The 17,592-nt window shown below is 37.6% G+C and overlaps 1 protein-coding gene across 1 annotated transcript in view; it reads right to left on the reverse strand.

Moving 5' to 3' along the window:
- Positions 1-1,332: 1,332 nt before the first annotated feature.
- LOC107102121 (Purkinje cell protein 4-like protein 1) overlaps positions 1,333-17,592 on the reverse strand; it is a 40,217-nt gene continuing 23,957 nt past the window's right edge. Inside the window, exons 2-3 of the mRNA XM_015401301.1 lie at positions 9,515-9,569; positions 1,333-6,513 (exon numbers count right to left, since the gene is read on the reverse strand). Coding sequence (XP_015256787.1) covers positions 6,383-6,513; positions 9,515-9,569 — 186 coding nt within the window. The 3' untranslated portion in view covers positions 1,333-6,382. The remainder of the gene's footprint in view (positions 6,514-9,514; positions 9,570-17,592) is intronic.

Raw genomic sequence — 17,592 nt, forward strand, 5'->3', positions numbered from 1 at the left:
TGCTGTTATTATATAGTAAATTAAATCATTACTGTTAAATTGTATTTATTGTCCAATTGTTTATTTGAATTCTTATTCTGGATTAGTTGGAGACATAACTAGGCTATATCAGCCCCACCAAAAATATTTTTCACCAGCCGCCACTGGGAGTGAGGTGTTACTATATTTGGGCAAAAACGGCCTTTCCTGGACTCAGTGATTGTGACGTAAATTATTATTTTTCACTGAATTCATTAAATCACCGCGGATGTATTAGCTTCTTTTGATACGTTGATTATTTCTTGCTGACCGACTTTTCCTTTAGATAACAAGTTGTAAAAAACATTTGCTTTCATCATATATTTGCTGTGTCTAGGATGGGTATTGAATGTAAATGTATTATCTTTGCAAACATGGAATATTTCAACAACATCTGTTGAGAAAAAAAAAATTCTATTCTTGCTATCCAGAGGTTATGTTGAATACATACCTCATATTAACCATATTTCCACATAAGTTCTGTCTTGGCAAAAATGTTTTGCGCTTTGGGGTCTCGGTGTATTTGGTACACCTGTTAAATGCTGGAAATTGTAAAAATTGTCTAAGGTCAGGTCTAAAAACTTCAAGGAATGTTTCTCAATGATGCTGCTCACTTTGCTGTTTCTAACTTTTACTTTTTAGGCCATTTTGTTACAAGTTATTTTGGTGAAGATCTTTAACTGGATGTTTGGTCCACCCAGACAACAAGGGATAAAGATTTACCTGGAGAAATGTCATACCTGCTTTAGAAAAAGGGAGGTTGAAAGTCAAATGTCAAAGTGTTAAATATCTTTTTGGTTATTCCCAACCTTTCTACTTAGTGTGGTTTTCTTAAAATATATCTGGCTCAGAAATCCTTAAGTCACAATGAATCAAATCTATTTTAGTTTTAATCCTTTATTTTTGTAAAGATGTCATCATGTATTTCCTAATTTGTAATTTTAAATAAACTGGTCAAGGTGACATGTAACGACATGGTGTCCTATTTATCTTGTGGATAATTGAGTGCTCCAAATTCCTAAATTCCAGCTCTGTGATGAGCATAGTACATTATATGGCGTGGTTCATAAATGTGGCTGAACTGGAACAGCACCCAGAGGGAACCGAAAGTAACTCACATTAAGGGGAGGTGGGGGGGTGTTCATACATATCATCTCCCTAATGGGTCCAGACCAAGATACCTCCTTGAACTGAATGAATGACATCTTGAGAATTACAGGTCTTACTTTTATTCACGTGATGGCAACATAACGAAAACCAGCTCCAAAGTGAGTAGAACCAAAGTCCTCACCTCCAGAAAAGTCCAACGACACATTCAAGTTTAAAATGTCTGTTTATTGAAGGGAAATTTATTGTGTTAAACATACAAATATGGATTGTACATGCCTTCACGTCAGAACACAACAGTTTGGAGAAGATCACAACAACACAGGTAATTCACATAAGTTCCAGAAAAAAGCAGTAATAAATTACGACTCAGTTATGGTAGGAGAACTAATGATGCAGTAATAATTATAGTGGGTTAAGAGGTGGGGGAGCTTCCTGATTGCTGGATGCCTCCCTGAAATAACACTGGTCACTGACTGGCCACACATTGTGTGCTTACAATGCTCTTCAAGGCGAGCTGGATTCCCACTCCTGCTTTTGTTCCGCTCACAGTCAAACAGTCAGCCTACAATTTACAGGACAGATTCTTTCAGTAGCATTTGGAGGGGAGATGATGTATTTGTTTGGTTTTCATCACAGCTGTTTCGGAGACAACACAAAGTAAGGAATGTGCAAGAAGAGATTATCTAAATATATGCTTTTTTTTTCTCTAAAGTATGGCTTAGATGTCATCTCTAGGCTGTAAAGCTGAGCCCCAGAATCCTTTTGTGCATACCAAAACAATTACTCTCCCCATCACTAGATTCTTCTCAAGCATAATAAGGTGATGTAGATGAGCATATGCAAGAGGAGGTGAATAATGCGCTGGCAAGCGTGGATTTAGAGAGACGGTGTGGCGTCCAAACATTGGGGAGTGTGAACATTATGTACAAAAGCCTCGGCTGCATTTCGCTAAGATGCTGTGTGCCACAGCATTAGGAGGGTTTTAGGTACAATGCTGGGGAGTCTTACTTAAACCGTCTTGGATAAAGTGTTTGTACGGTTGTTCTATTCATGATCAAGGCAACGGGACGGGCTTTTAATTCTGCCCAGCCTTTCCAAGCTGTGCTCGGCGAACCCCGCATTTGGTTGCCTTCAGGGGGAAAGTGGAATGAGGTCAAGCTAACAAAGCAAAGCAAAAACACAGCTTTGAAAAAGAAAGACATCAAGAAAAAGGAAAAATAAAACCAAGCCAGTGACCTAACATGCTCTGGGTGGAAGTCGGAGCTAAAAGTCTATGAAATCAGCCAAAAGAACTGGAGTGGAAACAAAGAAAATGTAATCAAACTGGAAACGTATTGGGAAATCATTTCTTGGCAAATCTGACCTGAAACGTCTTGTTAATGCTCATAGATACACTTTAAACATGCTGAAATGCAGGAGCTTCTATCTTGTGATTACCACAGTAGCTAAGTAAGCAAAATGCACCCATTCAAATGGCTTATTAATAATTTATAAGTTGTGTAACACACAATAGGCTATTGGAGTACTGGCTATTATACCACAAAGAAGTGAAACCTCTTGATTGTAGAAAGTAGATACACTTCACTGTACTTAAGATTTGACTGCATGCAGACTGGATGATGAGTAGCAGGAACATCGATGGTAATGTGGTTTATTTATGTTATGGAGAATTTGACCCAAACTCTTCTCTTCCCTTTGGAGTTTAGCGGTGATCTGAAAACCTCTCACTGACAGGTCCCCTCACTCTACCCATCTCACTGTTTCGTTTCGGAGGGCTTATCACAAGTCACATTGAAATGACCAGGATGGCGTTACTTCTTCAGCTGAGTCAGTTGCCAAGCAACATTAAGGCCGTTTAAATTCTACCAGGTAGCTATTTACAGCCTCCAGACATAGACAGTCCCTCTGCATTTACAGCAGCCCAGTCATGCTTCACATGAATATGACTTTATTTGACTGTTTTTAGATTTAAATATGTCTGAGGTTGACCACCTTCAATCTGACTTTTAGGACTTCAACAAATGTGGTATAAATAATCAAAACTCGATCTATTTGATTCATAGGTATATACAATGTGAAATTTGCTGCAATGAAATACGAGGTTTAGTTCAGGTGCCCACTTCAAGAGAGTGAAAAAAGCATAGAAAGAATCGGGTAGTTAGCCTGTTTTTTTTTCTTTTCAGTTTTACTTTCCTCTACATGGATTTAGTTTAGCCATTAAAGAGGTATTGTGATTCTAATTTATGTAGCTCAAAATAAATTATGCTATATTTCCTGGAGTAACTGTTTAGGGTATGAAGAGAGTATTTAGATGTGAGCAGCTAATTCCAAACTTCCACATGTGTTTGCACCAATTCACAGACATTTTGCTTGCAGATGATGGATAAATCAATGACTATGTCAGAAAACTATGAATTAAATAATAAAACTTCCAGTTAAAAAAAAAATTCTGCTTTTTTAATTTTAAATAAAGTCAGTGTGACTTGCCGTCCTGAGCAATCATTTCATCACAACTAGAAGTAGCTGAAAAGTAAATATCCATCCATATGAGGGCATTTAGACTAAACAAACACAAAATCTAAAGAGCTTAACTTAGGTAATAGTTTATAACTACCCAAAATACATTAAAAACATCTTCAAGGACATCTTGTCTAGTTAAGTAATCATTTTAACTAATTTCTTTTCAATAATCTACAACTTTTTGATGGGTACCTGCCACAAAAAGACAAACCTATCCAGGTCAGCTCCATCTAGAGCAGGAAAAGAGCTGGAAATCAAACCGAGATGATGTCTCCAACAAATCTCCTTCAAGTAATAAATGAAATGGGGGGATGGTGAGGGAGAAGTGTGGCCGCTTTCTGTCCTCGATATAGAAAAGAGGTTAGTTTCCAATAATAATTCCTTTAATTAGTAAGAGTATTATTACAGCACTAGATAAATCTGGCTTCAAAGCAGTTAAGTGTGCTACATTTATTGAAGGGGTTGTATGTTTATACAGTACATGTGCATTGTAGGATTAATGTGCTTATAGTTTCTGTGCTGTAAGTTAGAATAGGACTAAAGGTAAGAATGTTTTTTACTCTCTGCTCAACCCCTGCAGGATGTCTGACCTTACAGTGAGAGGACTTTGGGTCATGGCAGCTATCTACTCCCACTCATTATCAAGAGTTTATTAAAGGAAGGAGAGGTTTAAGTTTCCTGCTGTGGCTCCCGGTAACCCAAAACTGAGTGAGGTTTAGAGTTCTCAGACGCTAGTCTTTGGTAACTGACAAAGGGCCAATAGATCAATAAGCCAACCAATGCGATTTTCCGTTCACATCAACACAAATCTTTTTGTGAGTTCCTTAAACTTCCTACTTATTCACAAATTTTTTTCACTAACCTCTGGTGAAATTTTATTTTCTCCTTAATGATTCTTCATCAATGATTATTCCATATGTTATGTTCAGAATCTTCCAAATTCAGGTGAATTTGCTACAAGATATGAATCAATATTTTTGGAAATTATGAGGCACAAACTGAGATCAGGAGCCCAAGGAAATGATAGGTAAGACTTGGTTAATTAAACCCCATTTCTAAAATATCTACAAGATATAAGCATGTTTTCTAAATAACATGCTAACATATCTTGACATTCTCCAAATTATCTAAGAGATAAGATTGAACACTACTGCAGACAATAAATAATTGTTTTATTATTTTTTCCAGCCAGTTAAGTTATGTTTTCAAAATATATCTATATAAGTCCATAAATTTATGCCACATGTTCCAAAAATGGATTTTAAATTTCCTAAAAAGGTTCACTTTCCATGGGGCACAAATCCAACAAAAGGAGAAATACTGGCCCCAGTATTGTACATGCTGTGTGCTGCTTTCAGATATGCTTAAGAAAAAACCAAACCAGTTCAGTAGCAAGAATATTATTTTGGTCAATAGACTGTATTGTCTAACGTGTCCCTGTGTGTAAATTAGCCATGATTTATTATCATTTTTTAATCATGTGGTGGAAGTGGACATTACCGACAGTAACCGACATAGACAGGTGGCCTAACACCAAGCCTTGCGGTACCCCTCTGGTTAGCGTTTTCTACCATATTCTGTTCAGCATTTTTTTTAAAACTATGTGACATAAGTACTTTGCCATTAGTTGCGTAAAAGGATATTACTGCCAAAAAAAAAAAAAAAAAAACTCCTGACCATTGCTAAAGCAGTGATCAGCTTTAGTTTTCTCAGACAATTTAGCCTCAGTAAGGTCATTATTTCTAGCAATATCTGAACAAATTTTGCGTAAATATTGGATATCCTGTCAAACTGAATGTGTTACCAGCACCTTGTGTTGCTGAAAGGCTGTTTAAATTTATAGTAGCTGTTGACACATGAGCACCCGATCACTAATGCGTCACTCATTTGCCGCACTGTATGGGATTAATGACTTGCATGAAGTCCCTGTACTTCCTATCACTTATTAAGCTCCCCTGCAGGAAACTGCCTCCAACTGAGTGAGATAGCAGCTAGTTTCCATGACCACCACCTTCGTCACCTGTGAGATCAGACTGGCATGCAGCGGATATCCAATTTCTGGCCAGCAATAGAGGTGATTTCACACCTGAGACAGTTACTTGGTGATATTTCTGTCCCTGCAGAGGCAGACAGAGAGTAACAGAAAGCCTTGCAGTAGCCAAGGGAGGAAGAGACAAACCTGGAACCTGGAAGGTGTGCTTCTCTTCATTCTGTGCATTCCTGTTTCATGAGCATCGACCAACTAAGCTTGTTGTGGCAAGTGATAATGGAGATGTTGGTTGCTATGCAGATCTTATGTGTTTGTGTGTGCTGGGCTTGTTTTGTGTGTGAAAAGAGCAAAGGGAAAAGGGCTCAGATGCACGCTGGGGAGCAATGAGAGACGGGAGATGATATGTGGGACATTTGCAAAGGTTAATGAGGTGATGGGAGGTTACAGTATTTCATCATGCTAGATTATAAATTTATTTTATTTATTTTTTTGCTGTTTTTAAGCCTCTTCCTCGCCCCTACAAAACTTCCTCATTGTTAATAACTGATCTGTCATGCAAAAAGGCATTTCCTGACACTTTGCATAATATGACAATAAATCCTGAACAACTGAAATCCTTTCACCATTTTCCCCAAACCACTAGCTGTCATTGATTGGATATCTGTACATCTGCTGAAATAAATATATTTTTTCTTGATTTTATTATTATAATTATTATTTTTTTTTTTAAATCAGTCAGTCAGACTACTTCTTTTTTTTCTGGAAGCGCCTGAACTGGTTCTGAATGGCGAGCGCTGCCTTCTCCGTCTCCGGCGCCTCCAAGTCGATGTCGACTTCCTCCTCTTGTTCCTGAGGCTTCGCTCCTGATGCCTTCTCTAGAAGGGCAGAAATCAATCTCACATTAGTTTAAAGCAGAACATCTGAGAAATATCAGTGAGTTTAATAATTTAGTCACAGGGAATTATTTGAAACTCTTTCCTTTTTTTGATAAATTTTGATTTTTCTAGAAGTAGACAAAGTCAGAGAAATAAAAACAATGCAGATAAGTTTGCAGGATCACACAAACCACGCCAACATGCTTAGAGAGTTGAAATATAAAAAATTTACTTACAAAACTGTACAGATTACACTATAATGTGTACAGTTTGGTATAAACACTAAAATGTCCTGTGCTGTATGTTGAACATACTGACATTTGGTGTGAAAATTCCCAGGCTGCACCACAGCCAAGAAAAAAATATTACAGTTTTGGCCATTTAATCCATCTAACATACTTTAAGGATCTTTCATTCAAAGATATTTGTTGAACTCTTGTTTTTATTATTATCAGTTTAGAGGGTATTTGATAATATTAATCTGCATATAGGGTGGCATATGAAAATACAATTACAGTTTAAAAAAACTGTATATCAGAAAAAATATATACATATGTTTTTTAATCTTCTCAGAAAATGAAATTAATAAATATATTGATGAAAATATATTGATGAAAATATCTTTATCTTTAGTCATAATCTTGTAGATTATGGTTAAAGATATCCTTAGATTATGGCTAAAGATAAAGATATTTTTAACAATATTGGAAATGTAACCAAGCTAACCTGGAATCAAACCTCATGAAAAAACTGATGCTGCTTTCTTCTGTCAGAAGATGCAACGAAAATGGTGATTCAAACCTCAGTAATAAACGATCTGAGCTGGATTTGTGTGGCAGCATGTGTGCATTGATTTTAGAAAGGATTAAACCTTCACCTGCACGCACTGAAAAACAATGACTCATCACTATAAATAGTTCTGCCTCTACTGTAAAGCCCCTCTATACACAAACGTTTTGTCAGCTACCTAGAAGGTATGCAGAAATGCTGCATTTTGCTTCAGATATCAATTGTAAAAAGTCCTCCATTATTCATTTTTAGACAAAGCAATGGAAACCAGAAAAAAGGAAGGAAGACGTTTTAGTGATGAACAGGTATAAAAAAAAAAAATCACATTTGGTTTTTCAATGTTCTGTGTTCTGCAGCAGGCTTGGGGAAAACATAAAAAGAAATGAGGAGATTCGGGACACAGCCCCTTAATCTCAGTCTGAATCTGCAGCACTTGCTGGCTTATAGGGCTGCATTGATAGATGGAAAGTTTCCGGCACTGGAATTGGTTATTGATGAGAAAGGCTAAACAAGTGCCAACTTCTCCTAGCTGACACGCAGCTTATTCCTGCCAAACCACTGCCTTGGATCGGTGCTTAGCTCATGGAAAAACAGGAGTTTGATCCCTCTATTAGACACCATGTAAGCACTTTTGTTATTGCGGAAGGTCAAAGAGGCAACGTACAAAAGAAACCCTGGTGAGTTAGTTGCAGCAAAACAATTACCAGAGACTTTTAGAGCATTGCTGACACATCTTAAGGTTATACCTTCTAAGATGACAGCAAGTACCAGTGTACAACCTTAAAAAGGGCTTAAAAGATTGGTCACTGTTTACCTGAACTGCTGAAATTCCTGGACATTCTGGTAAAGATCTCTTAAGTGTTCTACCTCCCTGTTTTGCTACTCCCCCCCCCAGCCCGCCTGTCAGATACTGATGTCACGGGGTATCCCTCTCGTCATACATGGACGCAGGGTGATAGAAAGTGGGCGACCCCCAAAGTTGGTCCTCCAGGGCCTGCAGGTTTTAGAGGTTTATCTGCTTTAGAACAGTTGATTCTGATAATTGCAGTTAAGCAAAAGCCTGTTAATCAACTATCAATGCAAATCAGCTTTGCTGGAGGGGGGAAACCTCTAAAGTCTGCAGGACAGCAGCCCTTGAGGACCGACTTTTGGGATGCCTAATATAAAGTCATGAAAGAATATTTTTAACGTGAAACCACTATTGTGACATGTTTCTTAATTATAGGTTTTCAAACAGCTAAAATCATAATTTTCAAGTTTCTTTTCCTAAAATAAACACTGCAAACATCATGAAAATCCCTTTGAAACTTTGAATGCAGTCTCAGAATGAATAGAACCACATTGTGACTGAATGAGTGACAATGTGGTTCATTTGTTCCACAAAGGTTTTAGTGGACATTCAGGCAGGTGGACCCGCAAAACTGTCCAAATAGATTCTGGTCTGAAAACAAAGCATTTCTCTCATAATATTTCACTGTGTTTTATTAAGATTTACCATTATACACAACACAATAACAATAAACTGATAAAAGTTAAATCTAATGCATTTTGTTCTGATTACAAGACACTTATGTCCAGCTACAGTATGCTAACATAAGTTAGCATAGCGGCTAACAAAATAGCAAGAAAAATATTAAAAAGTATATGTTTTTCTGTTGTAACAGTAATGCGTATTAGTAAAGTCTGGATAATGTTAAAGCTTTCAAAAATTGCCTTAATCAATTCCACATAGAATAGTTACAATGAGGAGAGAGCATGACCTGAAGAATCATTTAGTGTCTAAACAAATATATTTGGAAAATAGAATGACTTGATGATCTGAGAAAAGACCACCATAGAGTCAGTGGTAAATCTGTTTTTTTTAAAGCACTGAAAATCTTAATCCATAAGAGGCTTTAAAGATTACATCTGACCAAATTCAGAAATTACGTAAACAAAAACTTGTGTTTAATGTAAAAGTATTAACTCGACAATAATTTCTTAAGCTCTGAACTTGCTCTGAACTTTCATATAAACGAGAAAATACAACTATTTTGTTGTCTTAATAATTACCAAATTGTCTAAACTGACATTAATTCTTATTTAAGATACTGGTCTTATTCACTGCTAAGATGTTGGCAAACGTCCATCAGTGTCTAACGATGAAAAGGAAAGGAAACAGCAAACACTGTAGAACATTCTCTCAATTCAATTCAGTTTTATGAGATCTTACCTTTGTTGTCAGCTGCAGTCGTCTGGCTGCTGTTGTCTGAATTATTGGATGCCAGCTGTGGAGGGAAAGGACCATTTTAAGACAAAGTACTGCAAATATAAGATGTCTCCACAGTAAACTCTGTAAGTGTAACAATATTTTACAATATTTCTGACCGAAACGCAGGAACATTCAAGTTAATTTCTGGTGGTTTAATCCACAATAATCCAGTTCACCTTAACAGTCCATGTGTTCTACAATACCAGAAGATTCCACAAACAATGTGAACCTATCAGCGTAGCACTCGGTGGAACAGCTTTCGGCGCTACACTCTGAGATGACACTTCCTGTCAGGCTGAGATGAGAAGCAGGCGACTGGAGGCTTCCCTTCACAGCTGTTCCACTGTAAACCTTGTCATATGTCACATTGCTTTTGTGCTATATTGCCATCGAAAACCAATGAAAACGCCTCCCCTGACCTCTCAACATTTACTTTTGTCTGCTTCACCAAAAAAAAGTTGGTTTTAAACATGTTCCTATTCTCAGCCGCTCCACTTGCTGCTCCTCTACCATAGTTGTTTTTTTTCCCCCAAGGCATAGCTGTACTTTAAAAGGATCCAGAGCCCTGAAAACTTTAATATATTCACAGTCACAGACTTTTGAGTATTTCATGAAGGACCAACGAGCACTTATTTATGAAGAGAATGGAAAAATGATACATGGCTTTAAAATTCTTCTGCAAATAATCAGGAAAGTTTGCTATGCATTTATTTTTCAGTATATTTTTCTTTGCAAAATAAAGAGACTAGATGAAGAGTGCCTCTAAACATCACAGTATAAATTACACCTTAGATTTAGATTTGACTGGGCCATTCTAATACAAAAATGGATTTTAATCTTAATTATTCCACTATTGCTGTTATAATATATTTAGGAACTTACTGCAAGCTAGGGTTGTCATGATACTGAACTTTTTAACTCGATACCGATACTAGGGAAAATATTCGATACTCGACACCATTTTCGATACCACAAGGATAAAAACAGACACTCCAAAATTCTACAGAAATATTTTCATTAATAAATTAAATACAATAAATAAATAAAATAAAGGTTGTATGCTGTGCACAATATTAAGCAAGCTTGATAAGAAAAAACTTATAAAATTAAAATTAAGTGTTCCTTCCTTGGCTATGCTTTACACACATAACAATGATACTAGCCAAACCGGTTAAGAAACAAAAATAATTCTCAGCAGCTGCACCTGTTACAAAAAAAAGACTGAAACTGAAAAGTGCACAGAATTATTCAATCACACAGTGTTCAGAAAGTGCATTGTCCTCTATTCTGCACTTTAGATGAATGACTGCTTAGGTGCCACTGGTGGTGGCACTGTATCGATACTTTTAACAATGAGTATTGTATCCAGATACAACGTTTCAGTATCAACACTTTTTTGAGTATCGATACTTTTGACAACCCTACTGGAAGCTGGACCTCCTCCGTTTTTTGGCTAGTTTATAAGAGATTGTCTTCCTGACTGGGCCATTCTAATACAAAAATGCACTTTAATCTTAATTATTCCACTATAGCTGTGATAATATTTTTAGGAACTTACTGGAAGCTGGACCTCCTCCGTCTTTTTGCTAGATTCTAAGAGATTGTCTTCCAGAGTTGGCCTCTACTTCAACTGTGTCCGGATCGCCTGTCTCTGCTTAGGAACACCACCCTCACCACAACCACAATGTTTCATACATGGTGTCTTTTTGACCAAAGGAATTTTCTTTACATCCTTGTATTAGCAAGTCACACCAAATACATCCAATGCCTTTTTTCCTGAACATTTTCTATAAGGTAAGATTTTATGGAATGCAAGACTAACCGTCTTGTTGATTTTTAATTAGCTGTCTATCTCTTTGATTTACTCTTGCATTTTGTGTTTGCATTTTTTATGGGCATTTTGGAGCATTGCCTTAGAAGAGCTTGAAGAAAACAGCAAACTTGAAATCAATGACTACATTTTGCAAAAGAAGTCTTTGCTTGAGCTGATTTCTGACTTTTTTGAAGAAGAGATGATACAGGAAAGAAATTCAGACCTAGTTGTGTCATGACTGCACTTTTTGGTTCTGTTTAAGTTTTCTTTTTTGGGTTTTCATTTATACTTTGATTCATGCCTTTCTGTGTTTTCTAGTTCATTGGTTTCATTTCATTTTGTGTTATTCTAGTTATTTTCGACTGTATTTGAGTTCCTAGGTATTCTTTGCCCTCTACTGCCCTCTTGTGTCAGTCTCTTTTTGTCTATTGCCCTTCTAGACTCCTCTGTCTACACCTTTCCCCAACCTGCTCATTAGCCTGGTCTTTGTTCAGTCTTACATTTATACACTTCATGTTCAGTCACTGTTTGCTCGTTGCTTGTTGTTGTTTTGTTGCACCGTCGTTTCCTGGCTCCTCATGTGTGTTTTTCTTTTAAGTTATCCTAGAATTTGGTTTTCAGTATTTTTGATTTTTGCCTCAGTTTACTATGGAAAATCTACAGACTTATCTCTGCCTCCTCATCGCTGCATTTGGGTCCTCAAAAAACCTCCACGCAACCTGATAATTTGTGAAGCAAGTTTTCATGCATCAAACATGTTGTCTACTAATAGCATGCAGCATCTCTAATACTAGGTGACATGATTAAGTTAGTACAACTTGCCTGATTGCCAAAAACTTCTTAATAAACCCACTGTATCACTTATCTGGTGTCCGCCCTAGTTTGTTACGTCTATATCCTGTTTATTTCAGCCACATGTAACCTATTTATGACAACATCATGCTCTTCATTACCAGGTTAACTCACTTAAATTGATGGGACAACTGATAATTCGCTTTCTCTTTTTTGACATTTCAAAAGTTTGTTCAATATTGACTTAATATAAGAATGGAACCAGGGCTACTGTAGGCCATATCTTAATAGATTTTTCAGTTGTGGCACACTTTTTCCTTTTCAACCAACAGACTGAACTGTACTCAGGAAGGTGTTCAAGTCTTTGGTTGTTTTAGAAACCTTCCAAACTTTCTTCCTGATCGCTGCTATGTTCCTTGGCTTTCTTGATGGTCTTTGTTAACTTATGTTCCCTGACCACATGGGGGGACAGATGTATAGTACCTTGACGCGTTTTATCACCAATATAAAACTCAAAGAAGATGTTGACCTATTTGGATCTTGACTGGGTGTTTGGGATGAAGCAATTTTCTTGTAAATATCAAGCATTTGACTGATCGTTCTCAACACACTTTGTGTTTATATTTTTGTGGTTACCTGATTTTGTGCTTAGTAATTTTTGACATAATGGCAAAAACCCTCTGAGCATGTAACTCAGTGATGACAGAGGCAGAGGGTAAGGAGGCTGAAAAGAGGAACAAAACAGGGACAGAAGCTGGCAAAGAGAAAAATTCTGACATTATGCAACATGGCATTTGACGGTAAACCAAAAGAAGGAAGTCAACATGCGTCCGAGTAGTGTCAGTGTGTGTGCGTGATGAATGCAGCTATCCCAGCTTAACTCTGGCCCCATCGCCCTTTAAAATGCATGTGGCAGACGGCCCATGCGTAACAAATTCTCCAGCAGAGCGCAAATGAGTTGGTGAAGAGAGAGTTCACGTCACTTCACCCCTGCCAATAGTCCGCTCCATGCCACGCTGTGTGCCGTGATTCCAGGCTTGCATGAGTGCACGTGTGTGTTGACATGTTGATTTGTGGGGAAGGTTGTTGTGCTCATATGGAGTATGAACATGTGATGTGTGTGAACAGCCCATCAGGTCAGTAGCCACCTCAAGGTCAAAGTTCAAGCTAATGCCTCAAGACTTGGAGTGCTTACACTATGTGTCAGGCACTGGATGTCTTGGTGCAAGCTACAATGAGAATAAAGTTCATATGAGTGGTACTAACTCAGCACAAGATGTGTAACAATAATTTAGTATTTGAACGTAATGTTTTCCTTCAGAAGAGAAAAGGAGAAATAATATGTATAAGAGATGACACTCTTTAGTATGTGGATAGGTAGGCAATAGTGGGCAGCAGAAATTAGCTCTATAATCTCCAAGCAAGAAAGTCATGGGTTTCTCTATGCCCATTAGCAGTTACAGATAATCTCATTTCATGAGTACCCCTCTCAGTCAAAAGGATTGATGACTGCCCAACAGTGGAAAGCACAATAACCAATTGTAAAATAAAGACTATTTTACTTAATCTTTTAATTTGAGCATTTATTTGTTATTATTTTATGCTTTCCATCTCAAATAAAAAAACTCATAAATATGTTGCCTGGCAAGAATTAAAATAAATAAAAAATAAAATCAGATTATAAATCTGTATTTATAAAACTGGAGCTTCATTGAGTATTTCCCTTATAGTAAGATTTAAAGTTGTTGAATTGATAACAAAGTCCTCCTTACCCTTCGCCTCTGTCATCACTGAGTTACATGCTCAGAGTTTGTTTTTTTGCCATTATGTCAAAATTTACTAAACGATGTCAGTCGTAGTGATGTAGTCCTGTTTCCTTAAAAACTGTAATTAGGTGTCGTTTTCTCTAGAATTTTTTTGTTATGTCGTTACAGCAAATATGTTCAGGTGTTTTGGCTGCATTAGAAACTACTAACTATTAACAACTGCAATAAAGTGAAACATTGATCTGAAATGCATACATTCTTGATTTCTCCTGAACAAGCTCAGGTTGAGGGCATTGCAAGGCCAAGAGGAAAGCTTAGACTGCACAGTGCTCCTCTGAAACTCAGTCTGGGAAATCCCATGGCATTCTCCAAGCCAGAGGGAACACAGAGTCCCTTTAGTCAGTTCAGGGTTTGCCCTGTGGTCTTGTTCTGCTAAAGTGGCGTATAAAACCCCTAGAGGGAACTGCCCAGGAGATTTCCTGATAAGATGCTTACTAGGCACTACCTCATCTAGATCATTTCACTTTAAAAAAGCAGCAGTGCACCACCAGATAATTTAGCTTTTCATAAGTTCTACGTTAAAGTGCAGGATGGGTTTGAGTACCTGTCCATAACCTTAATGCTTATAAGGAAATGAATGGCAAAAAGACTACAGGGAAGAGGATGAACGGCAATTCTATGATCTCTATGAGAAGACAAAAACGCTAAAAGACAGATTGGGGCTAGAAGTGCTTGATCCTAGTCGCCTATGCTGGATTTGAGGATAAATGGGGAAAAAAGAATGGGTCATGATGCCACTAAATATGATAAACTATGATTACCCTACATTTTATCGCCTTTTTTTTATTTCTTCATCCCAACATCCCCTCCACTGTTTGTAAGCTTAAGCATTCTGTTCACTAATGGCAATATATCAAGTGTCAGCGTACAGGGGGAGGAAATCCATCCAATAGTCCAAATATAATGGCACTTGAAACCCAGCTTTTCAAATATCATCTTTAAGCAGCTCTTTGCCATTAAAAAAAACGTATATAATAATACCATGATGACAATTAAGATTACCTATCTGATGCTTATGTTTTAAAAAGCAAGCAGCAACACTAAAAATAGACTGTATGCATTTTGCATTACTTATGAGGCTGAAAAAGATAAGGGTTTTAATTATCAGAGCTTTCGTACTGCAATGGCCCTCAAACATTGCGAACACCAACAAAATGAGAGAAAAAGAACGAGAACTAGAGTAACGCTTGTGATGTTGAGAGATAGAGCGACTGACTGCAGAGGTATGAGTGAGGGTGTCTGCAGCGAGAGGGGGGAAGCACTGCAGTGAAGGAGACACTGTGTGTTCAGCATTAGCGCACATCACACAGTGAAGAGTGCAGATGCTTTTACTGAGGCTTTTTACTCACAAAGGACCCACTCTCTCCGCACTGTTCGGGAGGCTCAAAGATGAACACAAAAATCATAACGGTTCAGAAGTGAAAAAAAAAATACATTGACATGCATTGCCAAATAAATCTTTTTATCTTTTCCTGGAGACTAAACCTTTTCTTTCAGCAATCTTTTTTATTTAATATATTTCAGCATAAACTGGGAACCAAAGTCACTGACAATAATCTAGTTGAAACCCTGATTATGTTACTCAGACTTAAAGTATTAAAAGATGTATATTTCACAGGCGGTCAAAATTCCTCAGCTTGAATTCTCCTCGTGGTTATTTTCCCTGGGCTTGGTTTTCTGTCAGAGGATTCAATATCTGTATCTCATGACTGTCAAACGGCGTAACCTGGTAATGACTGCTGAAGAAACAGGGGTAAACGGACATATCATTAGCAGATAGCAGCATTGAATGTCAGGTAAATAGAAGAGGGATGGTGAAGGTAGAGGTATCTGGTTCTAGACTTGACCCGCCATTTTCTTAAGTTGGTTACACAAGATACAGAAGCTAAGTGCACCGGTACAACAAGAAACTAAAGAACCACAGTTCACCAATGGGTACATTAAAGAAATATTTTGTTCAAGTTTGGCCTTTAAATCTCTTACCAGTAAGGAACAGACTTTAAAAATAAATGTTAATGGTACAATAGATGAGATGCCACTTAAGCAACTTAAGCAGACTTCTTCCCAGACTTGGTTAAGCTCCTCGTTTAGTTGAACTTTTTATTTCTTAAAGCCAAGTTTAACCCTTTGATGTGCCTCTGATTGTGTTCATGTTACAAAATCGAGTTCTCTTAAAGCTACAGTGTGTAATTTTCAGCGACATCTAACGTCCAGACTGCAGACCGCAGCAACATGAACATCTCCCCCCCCACCGCGTCTCCCCCCCAACAGTACGGCGAGCTTTACGGGACAAAATGTCTTTCACGACGTCCACATCACCTACCTTCTCAAGTGATGAGGTTTGTTTACATAGATAATTTTACAGATAGTATTTCATTAGTCTGTGTAGAGTATATTGTTCAGTACCGTCTCAGTTCATCTCTCTCAACTTGCCGTAGTTACTTTCAAGCGTAATGGGCGATCTCGCAATCGCTAGTTTGTTGGCTCTGCGCTGCCGTAGCGCAAAGATGTCTGCCTCCATGGCTGCGAGACCCGCTCCTATGTTATTATAAATAACGAATTCTAAGCCACGCAAATATTAAGGTTAAGAGGCTGAGCTCGTAGATGATGATAAATAACAAAGTTATGTATAATATATTACATTTCTCACTGTATATCCCTGTAATTATTACACACTGTAGCTTTAAGCTACAAGACATTCCCCTACAAGACAAAAGAAATCAGAAATATAGTAATATCACCACCATGTTTGACTGTTAGTGTGATGCTCTTCTTCATAAATGTTGTTAGTTTTATGCAGGATGTATGACAGACCTTGCAGAAAGCTACAATGGTTAAAAAAATAAGTAGTGGTTTACAAACTTGGTCCCAGGACCCACTGCCCTGTGTGTTAGGTATTTATTTTCCTGCCTCAACACCCCTGACTCGCATAAATGGGTGATTAACGGGCCTCTGCAGCTGCAGAGGAAATCAGTTCATTGCAGGTGTGCTGGAGCCAAGACAGTGGATCCCCAAACCACACGTCTACAGAGTATTTTCACCCAAATTATTGAGGATTATAAAGATGTTACGTGGGAAATTGGAAATAGGGTTTTAGGTCTTGGAATTAATAAATGCCATTTTTGCCAAACCTGGCTCTGATTGCTGAATCATGAACTGAGACTTTTCCTGAGATAAGTAAAGCATCTGTTACTATAAATGTTGTTCCATTTTTCTTTTACAAGAACAACTGAATGAGCCAAAGATGAACTTGTAGTAATTCTGGTATACCAAACAATCCTGAGGAGTTTCCCCATTGTTTCTTGTTTTCTCTAGTTGTGGATACACCTCTCTCTGTTATTACCTGGAGTCCAAATCTAATGCTTTCCAGACAGATTGAAGACATTAACTTTTTTTTGGTTTTAGGACTCTTGCCACATTCGAGGCAAATTATTACCAAGCCAATAGAAGAAATGAAGATAACATGTCTGATAACATGAAGTAGATTAATAGAAACAAATCCTGCTCTGATTGAAAGAAAATTATTAACAACAGCGAAACAATGTAGTTAATCAGTTAAGACTTGACTTAACGTGGGGGTGTTGTATTTCCACACAGGAGCGATGTTG

Source organism: Cyprinodon variegatus, unplaced genomic scaffold (genome assembly GCF_000732505.1).
Source record: "Cyprinodon variegatus isolate N-32 unplaced genomic scaffold, C_variegatus-1.0 Scaffold1206, whole genome shotgun sequence".
NCBI classification, from domain to species: Eukaryota; Metazoa; Chordata; class Actinopteri; order Cyprinodontiformes; family Cyprinodontidae; genus Cyprinodon; species Cyprinodon variegatus.